The following is a 24,795-nucleotide window of genomic DNA, read 5'->3' on the forward strand; positions in this document are numbered from 1 at the left end:
CGAGTATGAAGACATAATTAGAATGTCTTTGTATTTAGAAAATGGTAATTGTGTTTAGAAGAAAAAAAAATACATGTAACCTAGAAAGGTGGCTCTGCAGAGCGCATATCTCCGGCAGGCTGGGTTGCCTTGCCGGGGGCTATATAAGCTGTGAGTTGCAGCCAGGACCCCCAGGCTACGAGGAAAATAGCATTTCTACGTGTAACTTTTCACAATTGTGGTGCCCCCTATGGGCAGAAAAAAGTATGTTTCTGCAACAAACAGTGATATCATTTGTGGCACCCTCTATGTCTATGGGTGAACGCTTTTCCTTCTGCGTTGTTTTGAAGCCTCTCAAAGTGTCAGATTTGGTGTTAATGCGTTTATTTGTAAAATAAACGCATAATCTCTCGCAAATTTTGGAAGGCAATCATAGCCAACTGGAATGGAATATAAAAAAATCACACCCAGTGTGAAGAGAGTGGTGCCTTTGAAAGTGTAACTGGTTGCATCCGCAACAATCAGCAACAATATGTTGTCACGTGACACGTGACAACATATTGTCACGTGTCGCGTGAAGCTTGACCAATCAGCCGTGCTCAAACATACGGACGGACATACGGACGGACGGACGGACATACGGACACACGGACAAAGTCAAATGTAGGAGTGGTTGGCACCACTCAAAAATCGGAATGAAAATAGGAATTGAATGAAGTGTGGGGAAATGCAAAATGGCACAGAACCTAGTTAATTTGTATTGTACAATTTACGGTTCAAGGGTTAAGCCACGCACGCAAGTCGCACGCACGCGCACGCACGCACGCACGCACGCACGCACGCACGCACGCACGCACGCACGCACGCACGCACGCACGCACGCACGCACACACGCACACACACACACACTAACTTATTTAAATTGAACTCTCTTGACCACCTTTCTTTAATACAGCGGGTTCACCACCGCCCCACCATTGTGTTGAGGAAACTACTAGTACATAATGCCTCCATTATGTTCCAAGCACAGCCTCCTCCTAAGTGCCACCCATGTAAGAAAAGCCACACAGTGCTTTTGATGTTGGCTTATTGAGCTTGCTCATCAGTATGAATTATGGGTGTACATCTTTTAACATAATCACTGATATGGAATCAATAGACATACTAATCAAGGGCAGAGCCTGTATTGAGTGAGAGAGAGACCACTGCCCATCAGTTATCTAGCCTAGGGAAGAAGACAGTCTCAGCCCTCTCTCTCTCTCAAGGGGCAACGGCATCCATAAAAAGTTTGGGAGATGCAGGGGAATGCAGAATGATTTGGAGTCATGCCAAACTCACAGAACAACCTTGAGGAACCCAGTGGAATATTGAGACAAAACAAATATTCACTGAGGAATATCATTTTTTAACCCATTAAGACCTGGAACTGTGTCATTTTTAGATTCGAGCTAAAAAGCATTATTTTACACTTTGGGCTATTCAAAAATAGCAGATATACAAGCTCATAGCGCGGCACCGAGTGCCGCGCTATGAGCTTGTAGATCTGCTATTTTTGAAAAATCGTGAAAATGTGTGCAAATCTTCTGAATATATATATTTTTAAAGAAAACATTTTAAACTCAAATCTTTGCTTCTGGGGGTCCCTGGAACAAAACATTTTGATGGGGGTTCGCGGCAAAAAACATATAATTTTGGGGGTCCTTGACATGAAAAAGATTGATCACCACTGATATAGAAACATACGTTTTTCAGAATACTGTGATTTAGGAGACATGTAGTATCGGCTTCAGGTCTCAATGGGTTAATAAGGGCAAGAAGACCATTGTTGTATTCACACGGATTTACATTATTATATTCACTGGTGTTGCGCTGGTTGCCTATACTGCAATTACTCCCGTAAGAAGGGATCAGGCTCCTTGCTGGTCATAAAGTGAACCGGCTACTTGAATTATAATGAAGTAATAATACAGGAGAGGGAGTGTTATACCGTGGGATGTTGGCACCATAGTTTCATTGTTAGCACTTGATGATTAGACAGCAAATTAAACAAAATGTACAGTTAGTAATTATTGGCACAAGGTGAGGCCAGAGCTAACTCACTTATAATAGTATATCGTTAATGTCGGGCAGAAACCTCTTATCTCCATAGTTTTTGTGTTTGTTCGCAAATGAATGTCGTACTTGATCACACTACAGCCACGTGTTTTGAGCTTGTAGATCTGCTACTTTTGGTACTCTTGAATTTTAATCCTGAAAGGTAACAGTTTTGGAGGAGAGGTTTTCCCCCGAAATCAAATCACTAACGCACTATAATATTCTTGTGCAATGAAACAAGGCAAGGCAAATAAAGGCACGTTTATGTGTATGGTATAGCACATTTCAATGTGAAATTCAATGTGCTTTACACACCTATCTCCTCCACAGGAAAAAAAAAATCAAAGAAGTAAAAATAAGAGAGTCTGCCTGTCTGTGTCCCTTTTATGACCTTTTAGTCAGTTCCGTGTCAGGCATGTCCAGTCCAGGCCAGTCTATGACGTACTATATATGACTACATATACAGTATGGGGATTTGCGGATTTATCAATATTTTGTATATTATATCTGACCGACTTCCCACTCGACACATCACTCCCATGGGTCTAGGCGATACAGTGGTTCTCGAGATATGCCGTTGACACACACACGCACACACACACATACACACACACACACACACACACACTCACACACGCACACGCACACGCACACGCACACGCACACGCACACCCACACCCACACGCACATACGTATATGTACGCAGATAATTAGCATCTATAGGATTACTAATGAAAACAGAAATGTATGTACAATTTATTATCAGAATATGCAAAGCATTTGCAGCTCAGTGACCACTGAAAAAACATTTGAAGCACAGCACACTTTTGCCAAAAGTTCCAATATGTTTAGCTTACAGCACTTGGCTGCATAAGCTCTTAAAACATGCCAAGCTCTCAACACTATTGGGAAAAAGCAACAGTCCCTTCCTTTGAAAAATGATAAAGCCACAGCACTCTAAAGAATAGCTCTCGGTGGATACCCAGTCTAATATACAGTAGTGTAACTGAACATGGTCAGAATACATAAATAATGCAATCTAAATCTGTAAGACCGACACTTTTTAAAACTGTCTTATCCTGTGCAACATAAGCTGCTTTCACACATGCACTGCAACTCTGAACTTATCTAGATACTACCGAATTTTTCAGTTGGACCGGAAATGCAACAAACTTCTGTGTAATGTCTCACTGAACCCCATAGGCTCTATGTGTGAATATGTGAAAACAGGTATGCAGTACATTAACTGACCCTCAGTTACCCTGACTAAAAGTATTACTATTTCAAACTGGCGTCCCTATTTTTGTTATTATACTGTAGGTTAAGAGATATTAAAAGATTGCATTTTTTTAAAGATTTTTCAAAAGTATCAAAACTAACAGATCTACAAGCTCACAATGTTTCTCGGTGTGACATGTAAGCTTGTAGAGCAACTATTTTCGCTATTGGTTGTACAACAAAGTATAGGCTAGTAGAGTGGTTAAAATGCCCTCCTGTCTTGGCTAAACCCAGGTGTGCTTTCACATGACTCTTGTCATATTACACCACCGCAAGCTTTTAATGCCAGTATCAAAACCCACTAAAAAGTAGGCTCATTGATTGGAACCATCAAGTTCCCAGTGGATATGGTCTGTATTGTAGAGGGAGAAGGTTACATGCTGCTATAGCCTCATAAAAAGGAACCACTGCTCTTATCCGACTGTTGCTAGAGCCTATACACCCTACCAGGCGTTTAACTGTGAACATTCGGTTCACAGACTATCACAGTGGCTCAAAGTTCATCTCTGTGTAGACGTAAATCAAATACACTCTTTGCATTTAGGACTAATGTGTAATGAAATCACAGTTAAATGTAGTATAAAAGTAGATACCATCAAAGAGTGACATTCTTTGGTAGAGTGAAATAGGCTACTGCAGGCGCCGGAACACCAGTTCTACCCTGCAGCATCTCCAAACATGCCTGTGGTACTGTTGCCATGGAAACATCAGCCATGTTATAATCTTTTAGCTTTTTCCCCACAATTTAGTCTCACATGTCAGCGAGGAGCCCCCACCGGGAGGACGTAGTAGAGCCTTTGTCCTACTCCTCCCGCCCAACACTCCCTCCTGACAGGTGCCGCCCCAGCCCGTAGGAAATACGTGCAATGACAGTTATCATCACCCTCCCCACACCAGCTTCCCTCCCCCCGAACACGGACCAATCCTGATGACATTCCTACAGTATATAAAGACGCTTGATAAAGCCAGATGCACCACAGCGGATTCGAACCCACGATCTCTGCGGTGGTGGGCAGGCAGCAGCACCTTACCACCGCGCCACCCGAGCGCCAGCCTTATTATGTTTTAATAATATCTCAAGACAGCAATGTGGACTCCAAGAAGATACACAGTCTTAACCCATTCAATCCGGGAACACATCTCTATCATTTTAGATTTCTTTGGCTATTCAAAAATAGCAGACCTACAAGCTCATAGCGTGGCACCGAGTGCCGCACTATGAGCTTGTAGATCTGCTATTTTTGAAAAATCTGGAAAATTTGTGCAGATCTAAAGCGAACATTTGTACTCAAATCTTTGCTTTTGGGGGATTCTACAAAATGTGCAGAATGTCTTCTAAATCCTTGAAAAAACGTATATTGCTATAATATCAGTGGTTCTCAAACTTTTTTCATGTCAAGTGTTGTTCTAGGGACCCCCCAGAAGCAAAGATTTGAGTTAAAAATGTTCGCTTTAAAAAAGAACATATATTTAAGAACATACATTTGCACAAATTATTTCACGATTAAAAAAAAAAAATAGCAGATATACAAGCTCCTATGAGCTTGTATATCTGCTATTTGTGAATAGCCACAGAAATCTTAAAATGACACAGATGCATTCCCGGTCTTAATGAGTTAAATGTAGATGTAAATTGCTGGACACTAGCTAATAATATCAGTTGCCCTTTAAATTATTCTCTTGAACCTTCACTGTTCAATCATGGTGAATTAATTAAGCTATACCAAGTGTAATAAAGAAGATGGATGACACTGGGTCACACACATGTATTCCCTGATTATCTGGCAACAGCTCAAGCCTGGTAAGGTCAGAGCCCTTACAATTGATGCAACTGTCACCGCATCACGGCGGGGTTCCAATGACAAAATCACATTGTTCAGACTTATTTTTTTTCCTCTAGTAAGTCCGAGGGGCAAAACAAATGGCTGCCTGGGAACACGTTGGGTTTGGTGGCCTTGTCCCTAAAACATGAGACCGCAGAATTCAATCTAAGCAAGCCATCGCTCACCCGCCGCTAATGTCATCATTTATGCTTGTCCAATAACTGGCACATAGGCACTTATTGACTTCCGCTTGCTTTAGGAATAGAGTCCAGAGGCTGCCAGTTAGACCTATCAAGAGCCTTCAAACAATCTATCTTCCACGCTCCACGGAAACCGGAGAAAATCTTTAAAAAGCATCAATCCGAAAAAATGGATAAGGTGTGATTTGCATCTTGGGAAAGTTTACTTTGTTTGGTGTTAATTTGTTGTTCTTTGGTACAATAAGCCGTCAATAGTCATTTTGACTGAAAACCCTACCACAAGCAAATATTGTTCTGAGTTTGTGATGTTTCTGTAGTTTTATTTTCTCTGGAATCACTGGAGTTGATCACAGTTGCTGTCCGGCAGGAACCTACTATTTCAGGTTTTAGTAAATTTATGCCCTACATTGTACAAGAATGGCTATTCAAAAATAGCAGATCTACAAGCTCATAGTGCGGCACCGAGTGCTGCACTATAAGCTTGTAAATCTGCTATTTTTGAAAAAAGAAAATCGTGAAAATGTGTGCAAATCTTTGAATATATGGCCTATATACATTTTTTACTAAAATCTTTGCTGCTGGGGGTCAGATATTTTGAGATGGAGGGGGTCCGTGGACAAATAAATATAATTTTGGGGGGTCCTTGACGTAAAAAAAGTTTGAGAACCACTGATATTATAGCAACATAAGTTTAAAAAAAAAAAAACTGTTAAGATTTAGAAGACATTTGTACAATCCCCCAGAAGCAAAGATTTGAGTTAAAAAGATTTGCAAACATTTTCAAGATTTTTCTAAAATAGTAGGCACTCGGCACCTTGCGCTATGAGCTTGTATATCTGCTATTTTTGAATAGCCAAAGAAATCTAAAATGACACAGATGCGTTCCCTGTCTTAATAACCCTTAACAGTAGAAGCCGCTAATACATTTTATACAGAGAGAGAGAACATACAGTATAGATGCAACTTACATGCAAAGGTTAGACTGGCCTCTCGGCTGACGATGGTCCCGAAAGAGTTGGAGGCCAGGCACTGGTACGTCCCCGCGTCACGGTCTTTGTTCAGATGGCTGATCCTGAGGTTGCCTCCAGACAGGCTGTAGTGAGATCCGGATTTAGGACTGACCACTGTGCTGTTAAGTTTCCACCTAAACACACATGAAATGAAGCATAGCGTTAGTTCATGCAGGACACGGAAGTCTTGCACGCCAAGGCTGTAGTCAGGTGTCAGTCAGCTGATGTTGAACATCAGCTTTCTATTCCACATTCACAGCGCTGCTGGCCATTACATCACACATTCATACTCCAATCACAACTCACGCATAAGCAAGGGGTTCCTTTAAATACGGCTTCATATTCACTAGGTCTTTCTTGGTTGCTGAACCAATGCATTTTGCTAGCTCCTCCTCCACCCCAGCCTCCACCTTTTGATTAGAGTCTGGCATAGGCTCAAATACTTGTGATTATCATGTATATCTGCTTTGTTTAGAGTCTGGCATAGGCTCAAATACTTGTGATTATCATGTATATCTGCTAATTGTTGACATTGTATGTAAACAATAATATATATTCAGGGAATGCTTACCATTCCCTGAATTTATGCTTAGCAGGCTGCTTCGACACAATTCAGGGAATATCTCCCAAGAGCGGAGCTTTAACGCCAAGCTTAACTGTATTCCATTTGTTGCAATAAATGGTTAAATCTACTTTGACGTGAGTGTTTCTGATTGAAGTGGGGAAAAATACAAAAAAAAAAAAAAAAACAGAAGAATTATTTTTCAAATTAACAAGTTAGGGGGAAAAAAAGGTTGGACAGAGAATGTGGAACTAAAATAAAAGTAACCTGTACATCCCTTTGATTGCTTTTCAACGGGATATAAATTAAAATGGTGGAGATGGCCCTGGAATCATATCTCCCCCCCCCCCAACCCGGCCGCCCACCCGCCCCAGCTTAGCACTAATCTAAACAGCAGTGAACTGCTGTGGTGCAGAGGACTTTAGTACCTGACAACAGACAGCAATTGCAGACCATCCATCTTGCCAGACTCCAGTCAAACAGCATACAAATGCCGCTTGATCATCATGGGCGACGCAATTAAAACAAACGGGTGCAACCTTGCGTTCACACTTGTGTATTCTAGACTCATCCACATGATTATCGTTGGTCTTAAGAGGTGATCAACGGAGAGTATAATTCACTCATAATTTCTAACAGATAATCCAATGCTTCCAAATAGAGTCCCTTATTCAAACAAACGGAGGATGGCTGGAGGGAAAATCTGTAGGAAAATCCATTGAAAGAAGCACACAGCCATTATTTAATTAAAGCTGGCTTATAGTAGCCTGACACTCAGCCTGAATTTTTCATTTTGTTTCACTCCATTAACGCATTTTTTTATGGGCGTGGCTAGCAATTCAGGGGCTGGAGCCAGGAGGAAAAAAAGAAGAAAAGAGGTGGATACATTTATATGGTTGTCAGTGAGTAATAACCATCACAGTAATAAAGGGTACTTCACAGATAAATAGGCATGAAATAAGCCCGTTAATCACTTATTGGGACTTGCAATGCAAATTTGATTAGGATCCACAAGATTATTAACCACTTTTATCAACCGCATCGATCTACAAGCTCTCAACACGTCACACGATGTGACGTGTTGTGAGCTTGTAGATCGGCTTTCGCTGGTGCGACACCACTGTATGAGTGAACAGGGTTACGAACAGTGTTGCCAGATTCTGTGAGAGAAACAAGCAACCAGGTCTAGGAAAACCAGCCCAAAAGAAACTAATAGGCCACATTGGCACTTTAACATGTACATCAGCTATTTGAAAATAGCAGATCTACAAGGTTACAACGCGTCGCGATGCGACGCGTTGTGAGCTTGTAGATCGGCTATTTTCAAATAAAGCCTTGCGGGGAAATTATAATAAGCAGATCTGGCAACCCTGGTTACGAAAGTAACCTTATAGCCTTATAACCTTATAACCTATATAGTGGTTAAATTGATTATTTCTTCAGGAGAAGTTCTGGATTTCCTTTGACTCTTTTATCCACTCTAAATGATCCAAGTTCAATGGGAAAGGGAGAGAAAACACAAAGAAGCATGTAATGTTTAAAAATGTGTCAGCCATGATGCGAAAAAGCTATTTTACTATATTTTCCCCCCCTCTCCCCACACACAGTATTCAGATGCAGCTGAGTGAAGCTTGCTCTTCACAGTATTTACTCTGTTGGTTATGCCACTTTGCTACTTTTGAGGCATAACAGCTTTTCTGTCAAAAGAAACTGTGAAAGAGGCATTGTGTTAAAAGCACTCTGGTAATTCACAGTGGAAAAGCAGACTCTAATGTTCTGCACTGTGACCCCACTGGAATCAAAACAGTGTCACCACGTTGTCAACCATCGCTGGTTATGTCTAGACATTAACCCCTTCAATCTGGGGGAACGCATCTGTGTCATTTTTAGATTCCTTTGGGCTAATCAAAAATAGCAGATCTACAAGCTCATAGCGCGGCACCGAGTGCCGCGCTATGAGCTACAGTATGTAGATCTGCAATGTTTCAAAAAATCATGAAAATGTGTGCAAATATTAGATTATTTTCTTTTTTAAGCGGACATTTGTAACTCAAATCTTTGCTTCTGGAGGTCTCTGGGACTAAACGTTTTACAAATGACAAAAAATGTTTGTCGACTACCTTTTTTCACTGACAAAAACTAAATAAAAACTGAATACAAACGAAGCAATGATGACTAAAACGATGACTAAATATATTGACAATTTCGTCAACAAATAAAAACTAGACTAAAATGTTAGAGAGAGACGAGTGGAGAAGAGATCCAGTAGAACTAAAAGACGAGTCATTTTATGCTTGGTTGCGCTCAGGTGTTGCACTCTGAAAATAGCAGATCTACAAGCTCACAACGCGTCGCAGTGCGACGTGTTGTGGGCTTGTAGATCAGCTATTTTCAGCATGCAGCCAAGTGTAAAATCAGCCATTATGACGCCATCAAGGCAGCGCCACAATACATTTTAGGCGACTAAATCTACAGTTGATTTAGTCGACTATAATGTATTTTGGCGGCTATAATCTTATAATATTTAGTCAACTAAAACTAGACAAACAGTAAAAATTTCAGATGACTAAAATATGACTAAAACTAAATGGAATTTAATTCAAAAGACTATGAATAAAACTAAAAAATTCGCTGACAAAATCAACACTATTCTGCGATACGGTAATCATTTCTATTCATTTCAGTTTCCATTAAATTTTAGCCCATTCATTGAATCTACGCGAGACGACACAAAACGCAGAATATTTGTGCATTGGGGTTCACCCCTCACAATGTGTCTCCCTCTCAGATGTTTCTTATTTTATTTTCCAATTTAATACCCACGGTGGTCTTTCACAACCCTACTCCAGTTCCTCCACAAGTGCACACTCTCAGGAGCCTTATTATACGACAAATGATAAAAGGAGAGCAGTGGTCCAGTCCACACACAGATGTGTTTACTGTTGATGTGGAACAAACAAAAAAATACTTTCATATTTGAGTGTCGCGTCATCCCTCTCACTTGCTGAGAACCTTAAATTGATTGGGTAGCATGACCGAATAAAGTCCAGCTTTCAAGCATCGTGCTCAGCTATTGGTTCTGCCATGATGTACAGTAAAGTATTTGTCTCTGAAGGAGCCAGACATGAAAGGTGCCATTTCTGGTTTCTCTATTATGCATAATGACGTCTTCACTGAGGAAACAACTTAACAACTGAAACGCTACATACTTCATTGACCGGACTTCCTCCTGGGTCTATCCTTGGCCACCTCCTTTTTCCCCTCTACACCAATCTATATTTGCAGAAAATAGCAGATGCCACAAAGTTGTGAGCTTGTAGATCTGCTATTTTTGCAGAATGATCGACTATTTTCACAGAATGTCCGCTTATTAACAGGGACACTAGGGTTCATGTGGTTAAATATCAAATAAGGACAACCTAGAGGTGTGCATAGCTGAGCAGAATTGCACATCGCAGACCTTGACCTATATGACTACCAAACTGCACCACGTGTCAGATATTGAGTTAGAGACATGAGTAGTTTCATGGCCCTGTGTTGTGATTTCATGACATATTGAGTCATTCGAGTGACATACATACTGTACAGCAGTTGTTCTCAACCAGTGGTCCGGGGACCACCAGTGGTCCTTGAGAGGGTTGCAGGGGGTCCCCAGACAAATGAATAGTTAGGAACCAAATTGACCCTTGCGTGTCTGCAACTCTGAGAGTGTACAAATGGAACCAAATGGACCCTTACGGGTCCATTTGGTTCCATTTGTACACTCTCAGAGTTAAATGAACACTGATGATGATGATACAGTGTAGATTGGGACCCCCAAGAAATCAAAATGGTTTGAGTCCCTGGCATATCTTTTCAAATGGCGGTCCCTGGGCTAATATTTGTCAATTTGGGGGTCCTTGAAGTGAAAAAGGTTAAACCCACTGCTGTACAGTACACATAGATTATAGCGAGAATGCTTCATTATAATAGTTTCACGATCGCTTCGCAGCTCAACTAATGACACTAAGATTTAACAGACATATACTATGACTTAAGGCTTAATCTGTGAATTTCATGAACATTCGAGGAGGCTGTACGGAAAAGGTTTCACATAAGAGAGTAAGGTGTTACAAGCTGAAAAGGTCAAATAATTACTCATTTGGAGGATGTCAAAATCAGTCAAAGGTCAAAAAGTTTTTTCCTATCTAACAACTTTATTCTCCTCTAGTGATATCCTGAATGCTGTAGAAACTAATCATAACTATAAGTAATTATAACTTTAACTAAAAGGGGTGCTTTGCGGAGCACAGCTTCTCTGCCAGGCTGGAATGCCTGGGTTGCAAGAGTGCTTTATACACGTTTATTACACGACTCCAGAAATAATGTGTAGTGATTTGTGTGTTTTGGACAAAACCTATCCACAAGTTTCCTAGGGCAGGGGTTCTCAAACTTTTTTGTGTCAAAGACCCCCAAATTGACACGTATTAGGCCGCGGACCCCCATTGGAAAAGTAATGCCAGGGACCTCCATAAGAGAAGATATTTACGGCTCTAGCATTGATTCTGAACCATTTTAATTTCAAGGACCCCCAGTTTGACATGCATTAGGCTACGGACCCCCATTTAATGACATTTCTGGGACCACTCTCTGGGACAATGAATAAAATGAATGTTAATTTAACTCTGAGAGTGTACAAATGGAACCAAATGGACCTGTTAGGGTCCATTTGGTTCCATTTCTGAGAGTGTACAAATGGAACCAAATGGACCTGTTAGGGTCCATTTGGTTCCATTTGTACACTCTCAGAGTTACAGACCCATAAGGGTTCATTTGGTTCCTAACTATCCATTATTTAGCTGGGGACCCCCTGGAACTCCCTCAAGGACCCCTGGGGGTCCCCGGACCCCACTTTGAGAACCAATGTTGTGATCATCACTTCCTGTCGATTTGATCCCCGATACCTTATAAAATTGACAGGAAGTGATGCCCAAAACGCCCTGGGAAACTAGTGGATAGAAGTAGTACAAGAAGTTTTGAAAAAAAGAAAAGCTAAATGTAAAAAAATAACTCTAGTTAGGCGGAAATGGGCGTGGCATAAATGGTGAGTCGCCAAAAAATGTGTGCATCGGGTAGCTCTCGCCTTTGGCACCGCCAACTCAGAGTATGTGTGTGTAGCACGGCTTGAGTGCGGCAAGTCGTGCGGTAAGTGCTGGGAGCTGATGGTAGGTGTGGCGCTCCACCTCAGCAATCCATCTCCCAGGTGTCTACAGCATTGTAACGGAGACAGACTCCCGCGTTATCGGCTGATACCGACAATAAGCCTCTCCTCCCGACCTAACGTATTCTAAACCTACTGTATGTTCTTGCTGTTCTACAGCCAACCAGTTGAAGAAATTGCAGATTGACGCTTTAAGCCTTTGCTTTCATGAAATATCCGAGACCGTTACGTTTTAATGGAAGATGCTTATGAACGCCATTTTACAATTTAAGTAAAAGAACAAGTATTCTATTGCTAGTTTGACCCATTCTAATACTCTTTAATCTTCAAAAACGACTGAAATCGGTTGTGGCAACTGACAACTGTAATCCATGGGTGAGAACATAATCTATACCTTCCGGCCCTCTGGCCTGGTTGGCGGAGATAAGAAATGTACACCATGAAGATTCTACGTATTGGATATTCCTATTAACTACTAGACTAATCCAGGTAAAGTGTCTGGATGCTCCTCTTCTCCAGCCTAAACATACAATTGTCCAAACATTTGGAAAAACCCAGATAAACCAGACATCAGGCCAATGGTACAGAGAATTATCAAATTGTCTTGCACTAGAGAAATTGACTTTTGCCCATTAAAGGGAAATCTTTCAAGAAATATGGGGAAAGTTCATACATTTTATGGCAGATAATCCTTCCTGTCTCCTAGGTCATCGTCTGGCTCAATCCCAAGTATTAAATGTACCAATCCTTCTATAACTCAGCAGAGCAATTTCAGAGAGCAAACATGATTGATTTGGACTTTTATTAGCCACAGACAGTACAACATGCCAACCTTTCGATAGGCTAATGATCCATGCAAAGGAGAAATAGCAGGGAAGACAGTTGTTCTTTGCACTCTAGTAGAATAAGCTACTTGAACTGGGAACACAGAGAGCTAAGCATAGATTGCTGGTTTTAGTGTGTTACTGAGAGGAAATACTGACTCAAGTCTAGGATGAAATATCCAGGGAAAATCAAAAGACAAACTGCATTCTTTTTTCCTATGAACTGGAGCTACTCATTCTTCATATGGGATTCTGTGAGTCTTCTGAGTGACTCAAAAGGCTAGCCAACACATCTCCTGATGCTGACATCAAGAGACTGTTCTTTCTCTAGACAGCTAGCTAATAGGAGGCAGACAGAACAAGGGTGACTTCCAACTGGCACATCACTCCCTCGGGTCCTCATTCACAGAGTCGGTTGTATCAGCGGATCTCCCAAAATGATCGGCAAATCTGCAAATCCCCATGTACCCTGTCATCAATATGAGGTCATAGTACTGATGCCATAGACTGGCCCGGGAATGGCCAGGGAATGGCCCTGACTCAACTTTGGGCATGCCTCACACGGAACTCCTTATATGGGCATAAAAGAGATACAGACAGATACAGAAATCTCCATAATATGGGCATAAAAGGGACACAGACAGAAAGACAGGTACAACGGGTACTCTACTTGCATCGTTCCCGAGTAGGACATTGCCTGTTCCCTAACATGCATATCTTTTAGTAGTTTCGTTTTCTTATGTAAATCCCCTTTTCTGGTGCTCGGCCAAACTGTGTGAAACACAGCTATAGGCCTACATATAAATGACGAGAAGGGCTCACAACAGTTATGTTTTGATCCCCAATGGATCTTCATTAGTTGTTAGTTTATTAGTGTAAGGTTATACAACAATCCCACTGTCTACTGGCCTACCATCTACTAATCTCTCAAGAACACATTCAGAGCTACGCTACTGAATCTGTCGAGAGCCCCGTTCAGAACGTGTGCGCGTTAGCTTACAAGTGGGCGTGCCTTCAGATCAGGAAGCAGGCCGCGCTTTACCCAATCAAATGTAGTGGGCGGGATTTACTGTCTGTGCGCTCACTTCCCACTGAAAACAAACCGAAACTCATTTAACAATAGCGTCCTTGGAGCAGACAAAACCACGGAAAAATATTCACATTTTAACTTGCTCTTTCATCATAGAAACAAGTGGGCTTATAACCAAAACGATCCATGTTCTCTGGGAGAAGTGGTGTTAGTGTTCCGTGTAGAAATATTGTTAGTGGGAATGAAAACTTAAGCGCACCACCGGAAGTGGAGCGCTGAGGGCAGACCAAAACCCCGGTTTCCTTGCACACGGGTGCTCCATTCAGCTCGTCCCAGAGCCAAGTGAAAGAGTAAAAAACAGCAGAGGGCTCTGTTTTTCCTTTTTATTTTGCGATGGGTTCCCAGATTGAGCATCTACTGAACCTCTGTCAACTGGCCCACTGTCTTATGGCCCACCATCTACTAGTATATAATATAATAAATCACATTATATAACATAATCTACTACTACAGTATAATGAAAACAACAATCTCAACAAGACCCCATCTCTTTCTTAGAAATCAAAGCAACACAAAGCTGTACTATTGTCTGTCTTGATAATTTAATCAGGAGTCAACAATATTGACTAACAATACGGTAACAGCAGGTTACCGTAGTAAACCCTTTAGGGACAGTCACTTGGATCCTCACTAATCGTTTTCCCCCAAAGTTGCTTTCTTTCGATTGTCATTTATGACGTTATTTCCCGAATGACAGGATGAGTGTCACCCTGACCTAACCCCTCTTTTCTGCCTAAGGTGCCGTCCTCCGAGCATGTGAACCGGCCTTTGCACTTGTCGGCCTACCTCCCTCCCTCGGTTGAGGGTGATGGCAGTGCTGCCAGCAGTGACTTGTGCCCGTCGCGTCGTGAACGATGGTTACATACGTACGTACAGTAACCATCGTTCTGTTTGTACTGCAGACTGAACACTTTTATGATCTATGATTAACCCATTAAGACTTGGAACGCATCTGTGTCACTTTTTGATTTGAGCTAAAAAGCATTATTTTACACTTTGGCTATTCAAAAATAGCAGATCTACAAGCTCATAGCGCGGCACCGAGTGCCGCGCTATGAGCTTGTAGATCTGCTATTTTTGAAAAATCAAGAAAATGTGTGCAAATTAATATATTCATATTCTTTTAAAGCGAACATTTTTTACTAAAATCTTTGCCTCTGGGGGTCCCTGGAACAACATATTTTGAGATGGGGGTCCGCGGCCAAATACATATCATTTTTGGGGGTCCTTGACATGAAAAAGTTTGGGAACCACTGATATAGAAACATACGTTTTTTTCAAAAAACAGATTTATAAGAAATTTGGAGAATCGGAACCTCAGGCCTCAATGGGTTAAACATCAACACGGTGAATAATGCCATTTTACATTCCATTGTTTAAATGAAGCATTTTCCAAACTAAGATATATTCTGTTGATCGCGAAAGGGGAAATTCACGATGTCACCAGTCAGTGCAGAACATGATGTTGAAAACAGAGTCAAACATGAAAACAAGAGGGGGGGGGAAGAACAGCCACCATCACTCAACTGCACAGTAAAACAGAGATCACTCTGTACAGCACTGATCATCAATTAGACAGCTGGCTGACTGAAATACCTCATGGTGGCGGAGATAAAGGACTTCCTAGACTTCCGTAATAAAACAACCGCTAAAACTGCTCCTCAGCCTTTTAACCCATTGAGGCCTGAAGTTCCCATTCTGCAAAATGTCTTCTAAATCCTAATGGTTTTCTGAAAAACGTATGTTTCTATGTCAGTGGTGCTCAAACTTTTTCATCTCAAGGACCCCCAAAATGATATGAATTTGGCCGCCGACCCCCATCTCAAAATATTTTGTTCCAGGGACCCCCCAGAAGCAAAGATTTTTCGCTTTAAAACAATATATATTCAAAGATTTGCACACATTTTCGCGATTTTTCAAAAATAGCAGATCTACAAGCTCGTAGCGCGGCACTCGGTGCCGCGCTACGAGCTTGTAGATCTGCTATTTTTGAATAGCCCAAAGTGTAAAATAATGCTTTTTAGCTCAAATCTAAAAATGATGCTTCTCCCGGTCTTAATGGGTTAAAAAACCTATGAAGAGGATGACCCTCGTACTGCAGTATGGTGCGTAGTTTTATCTCTGTGTCTGTTTCTTTGTGACGATCTCCAAAGAGTTGGTGGGATGCCAATAACGGAACCATGCTTTTGATTAGTGTATTCAGCCTGTTCCTTATCTTCCGAGGTAATGCTGCCACTCCAAAAAAAAAACCTGCATAAAATACATTAACATTAAAACACCCAACAAACTTTAAAGGATCTGACTTCACACAGTCTAGAACTGTCTTTTCAAATGGCATCGGTGTTCTCCTTCCTGTGTAGTTCAGCATCAATGTGAGGGAACAGTCACAGGAGCAGCGTTGCCAGATTCTGTGAGAGAAACAAGCAACCAGGTCTAGGAAAACCAGCCCAAAAGAAGCGACTATGGGCCACATGAGCACTTTAACATATACATCAGCTATTTGAACATAGCAGATCTACAAGCTCACAACGTGTCGTGATGAGCTTATAGATCGGCTATTTTCAAATAAAATCTTGCGGGGAAATTATAATAAGCCGATCTGGCAACACTGCACAGGAGGTGACAATTTATTTTTCTTTCTTTTTTTCCATTTAGAGAAGCCAATTATCTTTAAAAAGAAACTCCCTATTTATTCATTATGCAAATTAACCCTCCCCACACATTTCTGTGTTGCCACTGCTATTTTACCCAGTGAGAAACCCCATCCTACTTCTCCCATTCAACACCTCCCCGCTGATGGGAGCCGCCCCAGCCCCGTAGGAGTCACTAGCACAGAGACCGACATCACCCTCACCACCCGGGTTCTCCTCCCCGAACACGGTCAGTTGTGTTCGTAAATAGAGTCCCGGCAAAGCTGGATCCATTGTGCTGGATTTGAACCCCTAGACTACGCATTGGTGGACAGGTACCTCTGCACCACCTGAGCGCCCCCCCGGGAGTGACTGAGACGGGGGGCAACCTCAGCCCTTTTTTTTCCTTTTCTAAAACTGATGACCAATTCTTTGGTAAAATTTACTGCAGGTCAAGTAAATTGTCATCGCACCAGGTAACAAACTGGTCATGCCTGTAGCTTTTGTCTGTGTTGTCATTTAAAAAATATGGCCCTCTATGGCTGAATCATCTGAAGGTTTTTGGAGGTGACATCGAGGCCTGGGTATGCCTACACAGCCAGTAAATAAAACTGTGGATAAAACTGTACTGTTTGTTAAAATAATTTCAATAATTTATTGATTTTGAGGTGAGGTACTTTTGTTGTTAATGTATTGAAAGTAGGCTATAAAGGCACATTATTTGGGCACAAAGTAAGGTGCAAGGCACAAAGGGGTTGTATTTAGTCCCTGAATTAGTCATTGTGTGTTTTGGGCATAACATGAATTAGACCAATAAGAGTGTCGTCTTCCATTCCAGTCCCTTTAAGAGCCAGATGCACCTGCACCTAGTGCATTGCTATTAAATGACAGAATTGGCCAAGAAGTTGGAGAAGTGAGCAGTTTTCTGCTGAGGAAACAGATCTGCTTGTGCATGTACCTGCATCTTCTGGCATCACAAGTGATATAATGATTCAGGAGACGGGGAAAACAAAAGCTCACGCACACCGAAAATATTAAGTGAAAACAAGAGGTCCCCCTACTATTGAACCAGCACTGACTTCAACCCAGTGCTGCCGCTGGCACAGCATATTTGGACCTAAAGTTCAGAATCAAGCCTTCCTAATGTGTCCTCGTGTATGTCCAAGAGTCATCTGTGATATATTGACATATGAACTTAATCACTCTCTTAGTTTTTATTTAGTATATTTATTTTTATGAATACTTGCTGCATGCTCTAAATCATAGATTGTTTTGATGCCTGTTTTTGTTACCACTCCTACAAAATCTGTAGGAGTGGTAACAAAAAGTGTGTTTTGAAGAAAACGGAAAATGGCAGAAAATGTGCCGGGGCCTATTTGGAGAGTTGTGTTATGATCCAAGGAATCCAGGGGAAAAAAAATATTTTGATTGTACAACCTACGTTTCAAGAGTTGTAGGTCAACCATGAGGAGATTTGAATACATTGTGATGGAGGTTCTTCCTTGGCTTAGTGGGAATGTGTGTGCAAAGCTTCCCTGCAATTGGGCGCTGCATTTATGAACGGCCACCCCCACAAACTTTGGAAGCCAATCCAAGCCAAATGTGACAGATACGTCTTCATCGCATGACCACAGAGATAATGTGTGCCAATTTTGGTGAAGTTTGGACAAAATCGGTACAGGAGTAGTGGCAAAAACTGTGTTTCATACAATACAACAATACAAATTTGGTGATGGGGGGGGGGGGGGGGGTGGGGGGCTATAGAAGGGTAGACTCTTCTGTTGTACTTACCGGTAAAGGGGAGGTGGGCTTCCCTGTGCCTCGCAGCTGAACACAACCTCTCTGTTCTTCTCCAAGGAGTCCACAGGGAACACAATGCTGCCAGGTTGCTTGGTGAAGACAGGACTCTGCAGGACACCACTCTCTGCAGGGTGGGGAGGAAAGACAACACAGGCCGCTTGACGCTTTAGACACAGAACCTTGCTTGCAAAACAGGCAATTAGTCAGCGGTGGAAAACAGGTCGGTACTTCTAAACCATTAGCAGAGCAAAACCACAAGCAACACACAACACATCAATTAATTCTGCCTGTCACAAAGACCACAGCACGCAGTAAGAAGAGTGATCTGAAATGAGACATGTCTTCAGAAGCTATTTAGGCGGTAATAAGATATAGCTCCTGGTTTATCCCATTAAGACCTGAAGCCGATTCCACGAATGTCTTCTAAATCCCAACAGATTTCTGAAAAACCTATGTTTCTATATCAGTGGTGCTCAAACTTTTTCATGTCAACGACCCACAAAATTATATGTATTTGGCCGCCGACCCCCATCATTCCAGGGACCCCCCAGAAGCAAAGATTTGAGTTAAAAAATGTCCGCTGTAAAAGAATATATTCAAAGATTTGCACATATTTTCACGATTTTCAAAAATAGCAGATCTACAAGCTCATAGCGCGGCACTCGGTGCCGCGCTACGAGCTTGTAGATCTGCTATTTTTGAATAGCCAAAGTGTAAAATATGCTTTTTAGCTCAAATCGAAAAGTGACACAGATGCGTTCCCGGTCTTCATGGGTTATATTGAACAATCGTCAGGCAAAGTGTTTTTCATTTGCCTTTTTGTCAACTTGCATCCCATTTACTCACACCGTTGATTGGAGAGTGTTGTTGTTGTCCCTGTAGATTTCTGAGCGATTAGTTGTGTGGTTTAGTGTGTTCCTCAAGTTGTGAATGATGCACGTAATGGAAGTCTCCATTACCCCACTTTAAAGTGTCATTATGCGTGTGTAAGCGTGTGGACTTAAATGTCAGTAAGGATGTGTGGAATAAAGCATAACTAATATTCTTTGTAACCCTCTCATCTTTGCCCTGGGGTGGGATTAGAGGCTACTTATTTCAGGAGAATATGTTCACTTTTAAGCTTTTTGTGCCAACATAGGGATCATTAGCAGTCAATGGCCGCTACAGGCAGCGTAGGAATCCTATAGTAACCCACTAGTCCATTACTTTCATTTTGATATTTCATTTAATTGTCATAGTTCTTCTCGCTAAAACACACTCCAGCATAACAAGTTGACCCATATATTTGTTTAGATTGTGTCCAATACATGTAAACGCTATGTGCTGCTGTGTATGTAATACATTTTAATTATTATTTTTTATCCCACGATTTTGCAACCCATATTTTTTTCACCCAGTGCCAATTGCCTATGTAACCCTGGGCGCTACTCTCCCTCTGCCAGCCTAGGGAGAGCCCAAGCTGAAGCTCATGCCTCCATCAATGCATGAGCGAGCGAGCAGGCAAAAATGATTGAATTATTGGCAGTGGTTTCCTGCATGGTTAAAGTTGGAGGTTGATTACAGCTGAATGCCTCATTCACAGTGTACTGTATGCTTAAAAGGATAAATGATTAAGCAAGTGAAAATAAAAAAAACGTATAAGGTTTATAAGTCAGATTCTAGCACTGCCTTTGTTTGTTAGAAGACGGTGCAGCCTGCTGGTCTCATAGAAAGTACTGTGAAGTATAAATTAGCCTTTAAGAAAGCTATGACAGAGACAGAGGTAGAGGCTCTGGCATGGAATCCATCCTCTGCCAGCAGGAGCACTCGTGGTTCCGGAGGCAAATGTCTCCGCCACTGTGCTGCCATCAGCCTGCACACCACAAGCCCCTTGAATACAAATCATACATTTTCTTGGACCCCATATGGTGAATCAATTAGCCCATTAAGACCGGGGACGCATCTGTGTGTCATTTTTAGATTTCTTTGGGCTATTCAAAAATAGCAGACATACAAGCTTGTAGATCTGCTATTTTTGAAAAATCGTGAAAATTGGCACTTTTAAGTCAAATCTTTGCTTCTGGGGGTCCCTGGAACAAAATATTTTGAGATGCGGGTCCGTGGCCAAATACATATCATTTTGGGGGTCCTTGAAATGAAAAGTTTGAGTTTTTTAAAAACAAACTGTTAGGATTTAGAAGACATTTGTAGAATCCCCCAGAAGCAAAGATTTGAAATACAAATGTTTGCTTAAAAAAAAAATATATATATATATATTCAATGATTTGTACACATTTTCACGTTTTTTAATAGCCCAAAGACATCTAAAAATGACACACAGATGCGTTCCCGGTCTTAAAGGGTTAACAAACCCCCCCCCCCCAAAAAAATATCACTTGGAAGGGGGAGAGCTGCAGACAATTGTGCATAAATTGAAAGCAGGTCAATGTCAGTACTGTGACTACAAATGAACGGACAGTCCCGATAACCCACAAAGAGAATCATAGCAAACAAAAAGGACCTGGCAGCAATGGGAGAGAGGCAGAGTGAGATTGCTGATAGGACCAACATATACACAGCATAGACCAGTGGTTCTCAACCAGTGGTCCGGGGACCACCAGTGGTCCTTGGGGGGGGTTCCAGGTGGTCCCCAGCTAAATGATGGAGAGTTGGGAACCAAATGGACCCTTATTAGATCTTTAACTCTTGAGAGCGTTTCATTTTACGCTCTCAAGAGTTAAATTATTGTTAAACATCTGCATTACTTAATTTACAAGAAGTCTAGAGAATGTAGAAGAATTGTTATTTTTGATCAACATTTGCCTGTTATCTCTCCTATGGTAATCACATCAATTAAGCTTGGAATTGTGGACAAAATCTCATCTAACAATGATAAAATATTTTAAAAAAAAGTCCATGGCTCAAATGCCGAATACATAATGGTCCTTGATATGAAAAGGGTTGAAAACCACTGGCATAGACCAACAGATAAGTAGCATTAGTACAGGCGTCTATGTTTCAATGAAACGCACAAGGCACAATGATCACATCCTCTAGTAATGCAAGATGCACATCATAATGAATGCCTTTTACCAGACCCGTCATTAAACTGTAGGTCTAACTTGCCTACACCCATAATTTGTATGCCCATATTATTATTTAATATCATATTATGGATATTATATTATTAATCTATCCTCTGCCATTGTTACATATGTATTTAAAAAAATATTATTATTATATTATTGCGGTTTTCTAATTTTCTACATTTACAGGATATTATTTAATTTACAATGACTATTTTCCAATCAGTCAGTGCTGTGTACATGTGGCCAGAACTGTACGTACCATTTATGCACATTCTTAAGTACAACTCTCTCATTGTTTAGATATGTTTTGTATGCATAGTTAAAACAGAAATGTCTTTGAACAAAACGCAGAAAAACGAGGTACCTGATTAGTATGGACTATGGAGAGGTGTATCCTTGTCTTTGTTTGTCTGAGTGATCACTCACGCTAACAACTCCTCGTTGAATAGTTGGTTGAAAATTAATTAGGTATTTGTTGACATTGTCAAAACCAAAACATATTTTAACAATAGAATTCACAAACTGTTTGTCGGCAGCAAAGACTTTTAAGAGAAAGATTTAATAAAAAGATCAGTTCTTATTTTTAGTGTATTTTGATTAAATGCAAAATGATTAAAGGCAAAGAAAGTTCCATGCGATTTTAACCCATTAAGACCTGAAGCCGATTCTACACGTCTTCTAAATCCCAACAGTTTTCTGAAAAACGTATGTTTCTATGTCAGTGATTCTCAAACTTTTTCATGTCAGAGACCCCCAAAATGATATGTATTTGACCGTGGACCCCCATCTCAAAATATTTTGTTCCAGGGACCCCCCAGAAGCCAAGATTTGAGTTAAACACGTTCGCTTGAAAAGAATATAAACATATTAATTTTCACACATTTTCTCGATTTTTCAAAAATAGCAGATCTACAAGCTCGTAGCTTGTCTATCTGCTATTTTTGAGTAGCCAAAGTGTAAAATAATGCATTCCAGGTCTCAAAGGGTTAACATGCTTTTATACAAATCTAAACACGTGATTCCATCTGAAAAGGTCATGAAAAAGGAAGACAGTAAAAAGGCTGAGACATACATGTACAAAATCCTGAAGGTTAATTTAACTCTGAAAATAGTCCCTTTGCAGGTCCATTTTCACACTCGTAGAAATAAAATGAACACTCAGAACTTTACGGTGTAAGCATGCACTGCAAAAGCCCAAAGCAAAGCTCACTGAAACCTGGGCTTGTGCAGCAGGCAAAGCGGTAAGTCTGGGCTCGCGCCTCATTACCCCTTCCTTCAGCATGGCTGTGGACTGGAGGCTAATGTGTGCTTTCTCTGTGTGCCCTCAAATGAATAGTTCACCTGCCCAGAGTCAAAAACAAAGATTTGTTTCAATCTTAAGGCATTTTATGACTGGATTTAAGACATTTGTGTTGCTTATTATGGCCAGGCTTAAAAGAAATTAATGGTTAAATACAATTTAAATAACATTATTAATATCATATTCATTATGTTCATAATAGTATCACTGCATTCTATCTATCATACTGTACCATAACACCTATTCAGTTGTGAAATATGTCTTGGATTTGGTCACACTATGCATGGGCTACATGCACAAATCTGTCATGTGTTAAGAGGGATGGATGGATTAGAAAGTAAAGTCTTCCTTACAGACAGTGCTTCAGTTACTCAGAGTTAATCTTAATCCAGGCTTGGCATCGGCATTAAACTCATGTATTTTAATACTTTACAACTACTACTACTAATACTTTAACACAGGTGAAGTAAAGGAGTCTGTATGCATAAAAAAGCATTAGTATTATATTAGTATCATGTTGTGCTCTATCTATGGTAACTCTGACAGATATGTCTTGATCACATGACTACACAGATAGTGCAGAGTCGTGCAATGTTTGGACAAAATCTGTAGGAGTACGGTAGGTGTCATGATCCAAGGAATCGAGGGAAACCAACAAATTATAACCGTCCGATCTACGGTTCAAGATTTATAGGCCAAATTTGGGACAGAGGTTCTTCCTTGGCCTACAGGGAGTGTGCGTGCAAAGTTTCACACTGATCGGTCCAGCAGTGCCTAAAATTAGCTGTCCACAGACACACACACACAAACACACAGATGGAAAGGGGCGAAAACATAATCTGTGCCTCCTGGCCGTTCTGGCCTGGCGGTGGTAATTATCTTGCAGAGACTTGAAACTGGTTTTAGACAGGTAGGCTAATCCAACACAGTGAACAATCTGTTGGCATTATATATTTATTTAGGTCAAAGTTTTGTTATTGTCACTTATTAATGCCTTTGAAATGTTGATTGACTTGACAAGTCTAGCCAAAATTAGTCCCTGGAAAAATGATGTATTTATAAACAAAATGTCCATGACCTTCTTGACACAATCATCAGCCAGAGAAGCACATACTTTTAGGTTTATCACCTGAGATTTTGAATTTACTGTAACTATCAAAGTTTCCAAAACCTAACAAATGGTGGTATACTTTGGCACAGGATCGGCATGAATGACAAGTGTAAAGTGAGTTGTAGTCAATGTGTTAAAATGCTAGGGCACCAGTATGATCTTTAAAATAATGGTTAAAAAATATAATAACTATTCTTTACCCAATAACATTTTTTCTCTGAATAAATATAATAAATGATATCTTATTTCTGTCTTAACTAATTAAGTAGAACCCCAAGTTCATCTTCGGCGTGCATTATTCTGTGATTTCAGTGTGTAGGCTGTAGACATTGCTTTGGAGTCTTGACTCTTCCAAAGCTTTGTTAATTTACTGTGAACAAACAGATGCAATTGGAAAATTGCCAATGTTGAAATTAAACGACACGATTTGGATTTCATGCAGATGTCCGTCTTCATATATCAGCCGTGAACATCCTTTGAAAAAGATAATTAATTGACGGAGACAGCATAATAAGGTTTATGAATTTATTGAAGGCTAATTTAATGTTTCTATTAGTGGACACAGGCAAAGCGTTTATAAATTAATAGTTATACCCCAATGAAGGAAGCTTGTGTTTCATGGGCAAATTGTACATAATGTCATCCAACAATATTTTTGTTGGATTTTTTATTTAATCAATTAAGACCTGAAGCCGATTCTACAAAATGTCTACCGAATCCCAACAGTATTATGGAAAACCTATGTTTCTATATCAGTGGTTTTTCATGTCAAGGACCCTCAAAATGATATGTATTTTGTGGCCGACCCCCATCTAAAAATATTTAG

The 24,795-nt window shown here is 40.7% G+C and overlaps 1 protein-coding gene across 1 annotated transcript in view; it reads right to left on the reverse strand.

The window, feature by feature from the left end:
• cntn4 (contactin 4) overlaps positions 1-24,795 on the reverse strand; it is a 181,709-nt gene that overhangs the window by 136,225 nt on the left and 20,689 nt on the right. Inside the window, exons 2-3 of the mRNA XM_084061172.1 lie at positions 18,482-18,614; positions 6,343-6,518 (exon numbers count right to left, since the gene is read on the reverse strand). Coding sequence (XP_083917298.1) covers positions 6,343-6,518; positions 18,482-18,614 — 309 coding nt within the window. The remainder of the gene's footprint in view (positions 1-6,342; positions 6,519-18,481; positions 18,615-24,795) is intronic.

The sequence above is a fragment of the Gymnoscopelus microlampas genome, assembly GCF_963454915.1.
Source record: "Gymnoscopelus microlampas genome assembly, chromosome: 7".
Classification (NCBI taxonomy): Eukaryota; Metazoa; Chordata; class Actinopteri; order Myctophiformes; family Myctophidae; genus Gymnoscopelus; species Gymnoscopelus microlampas.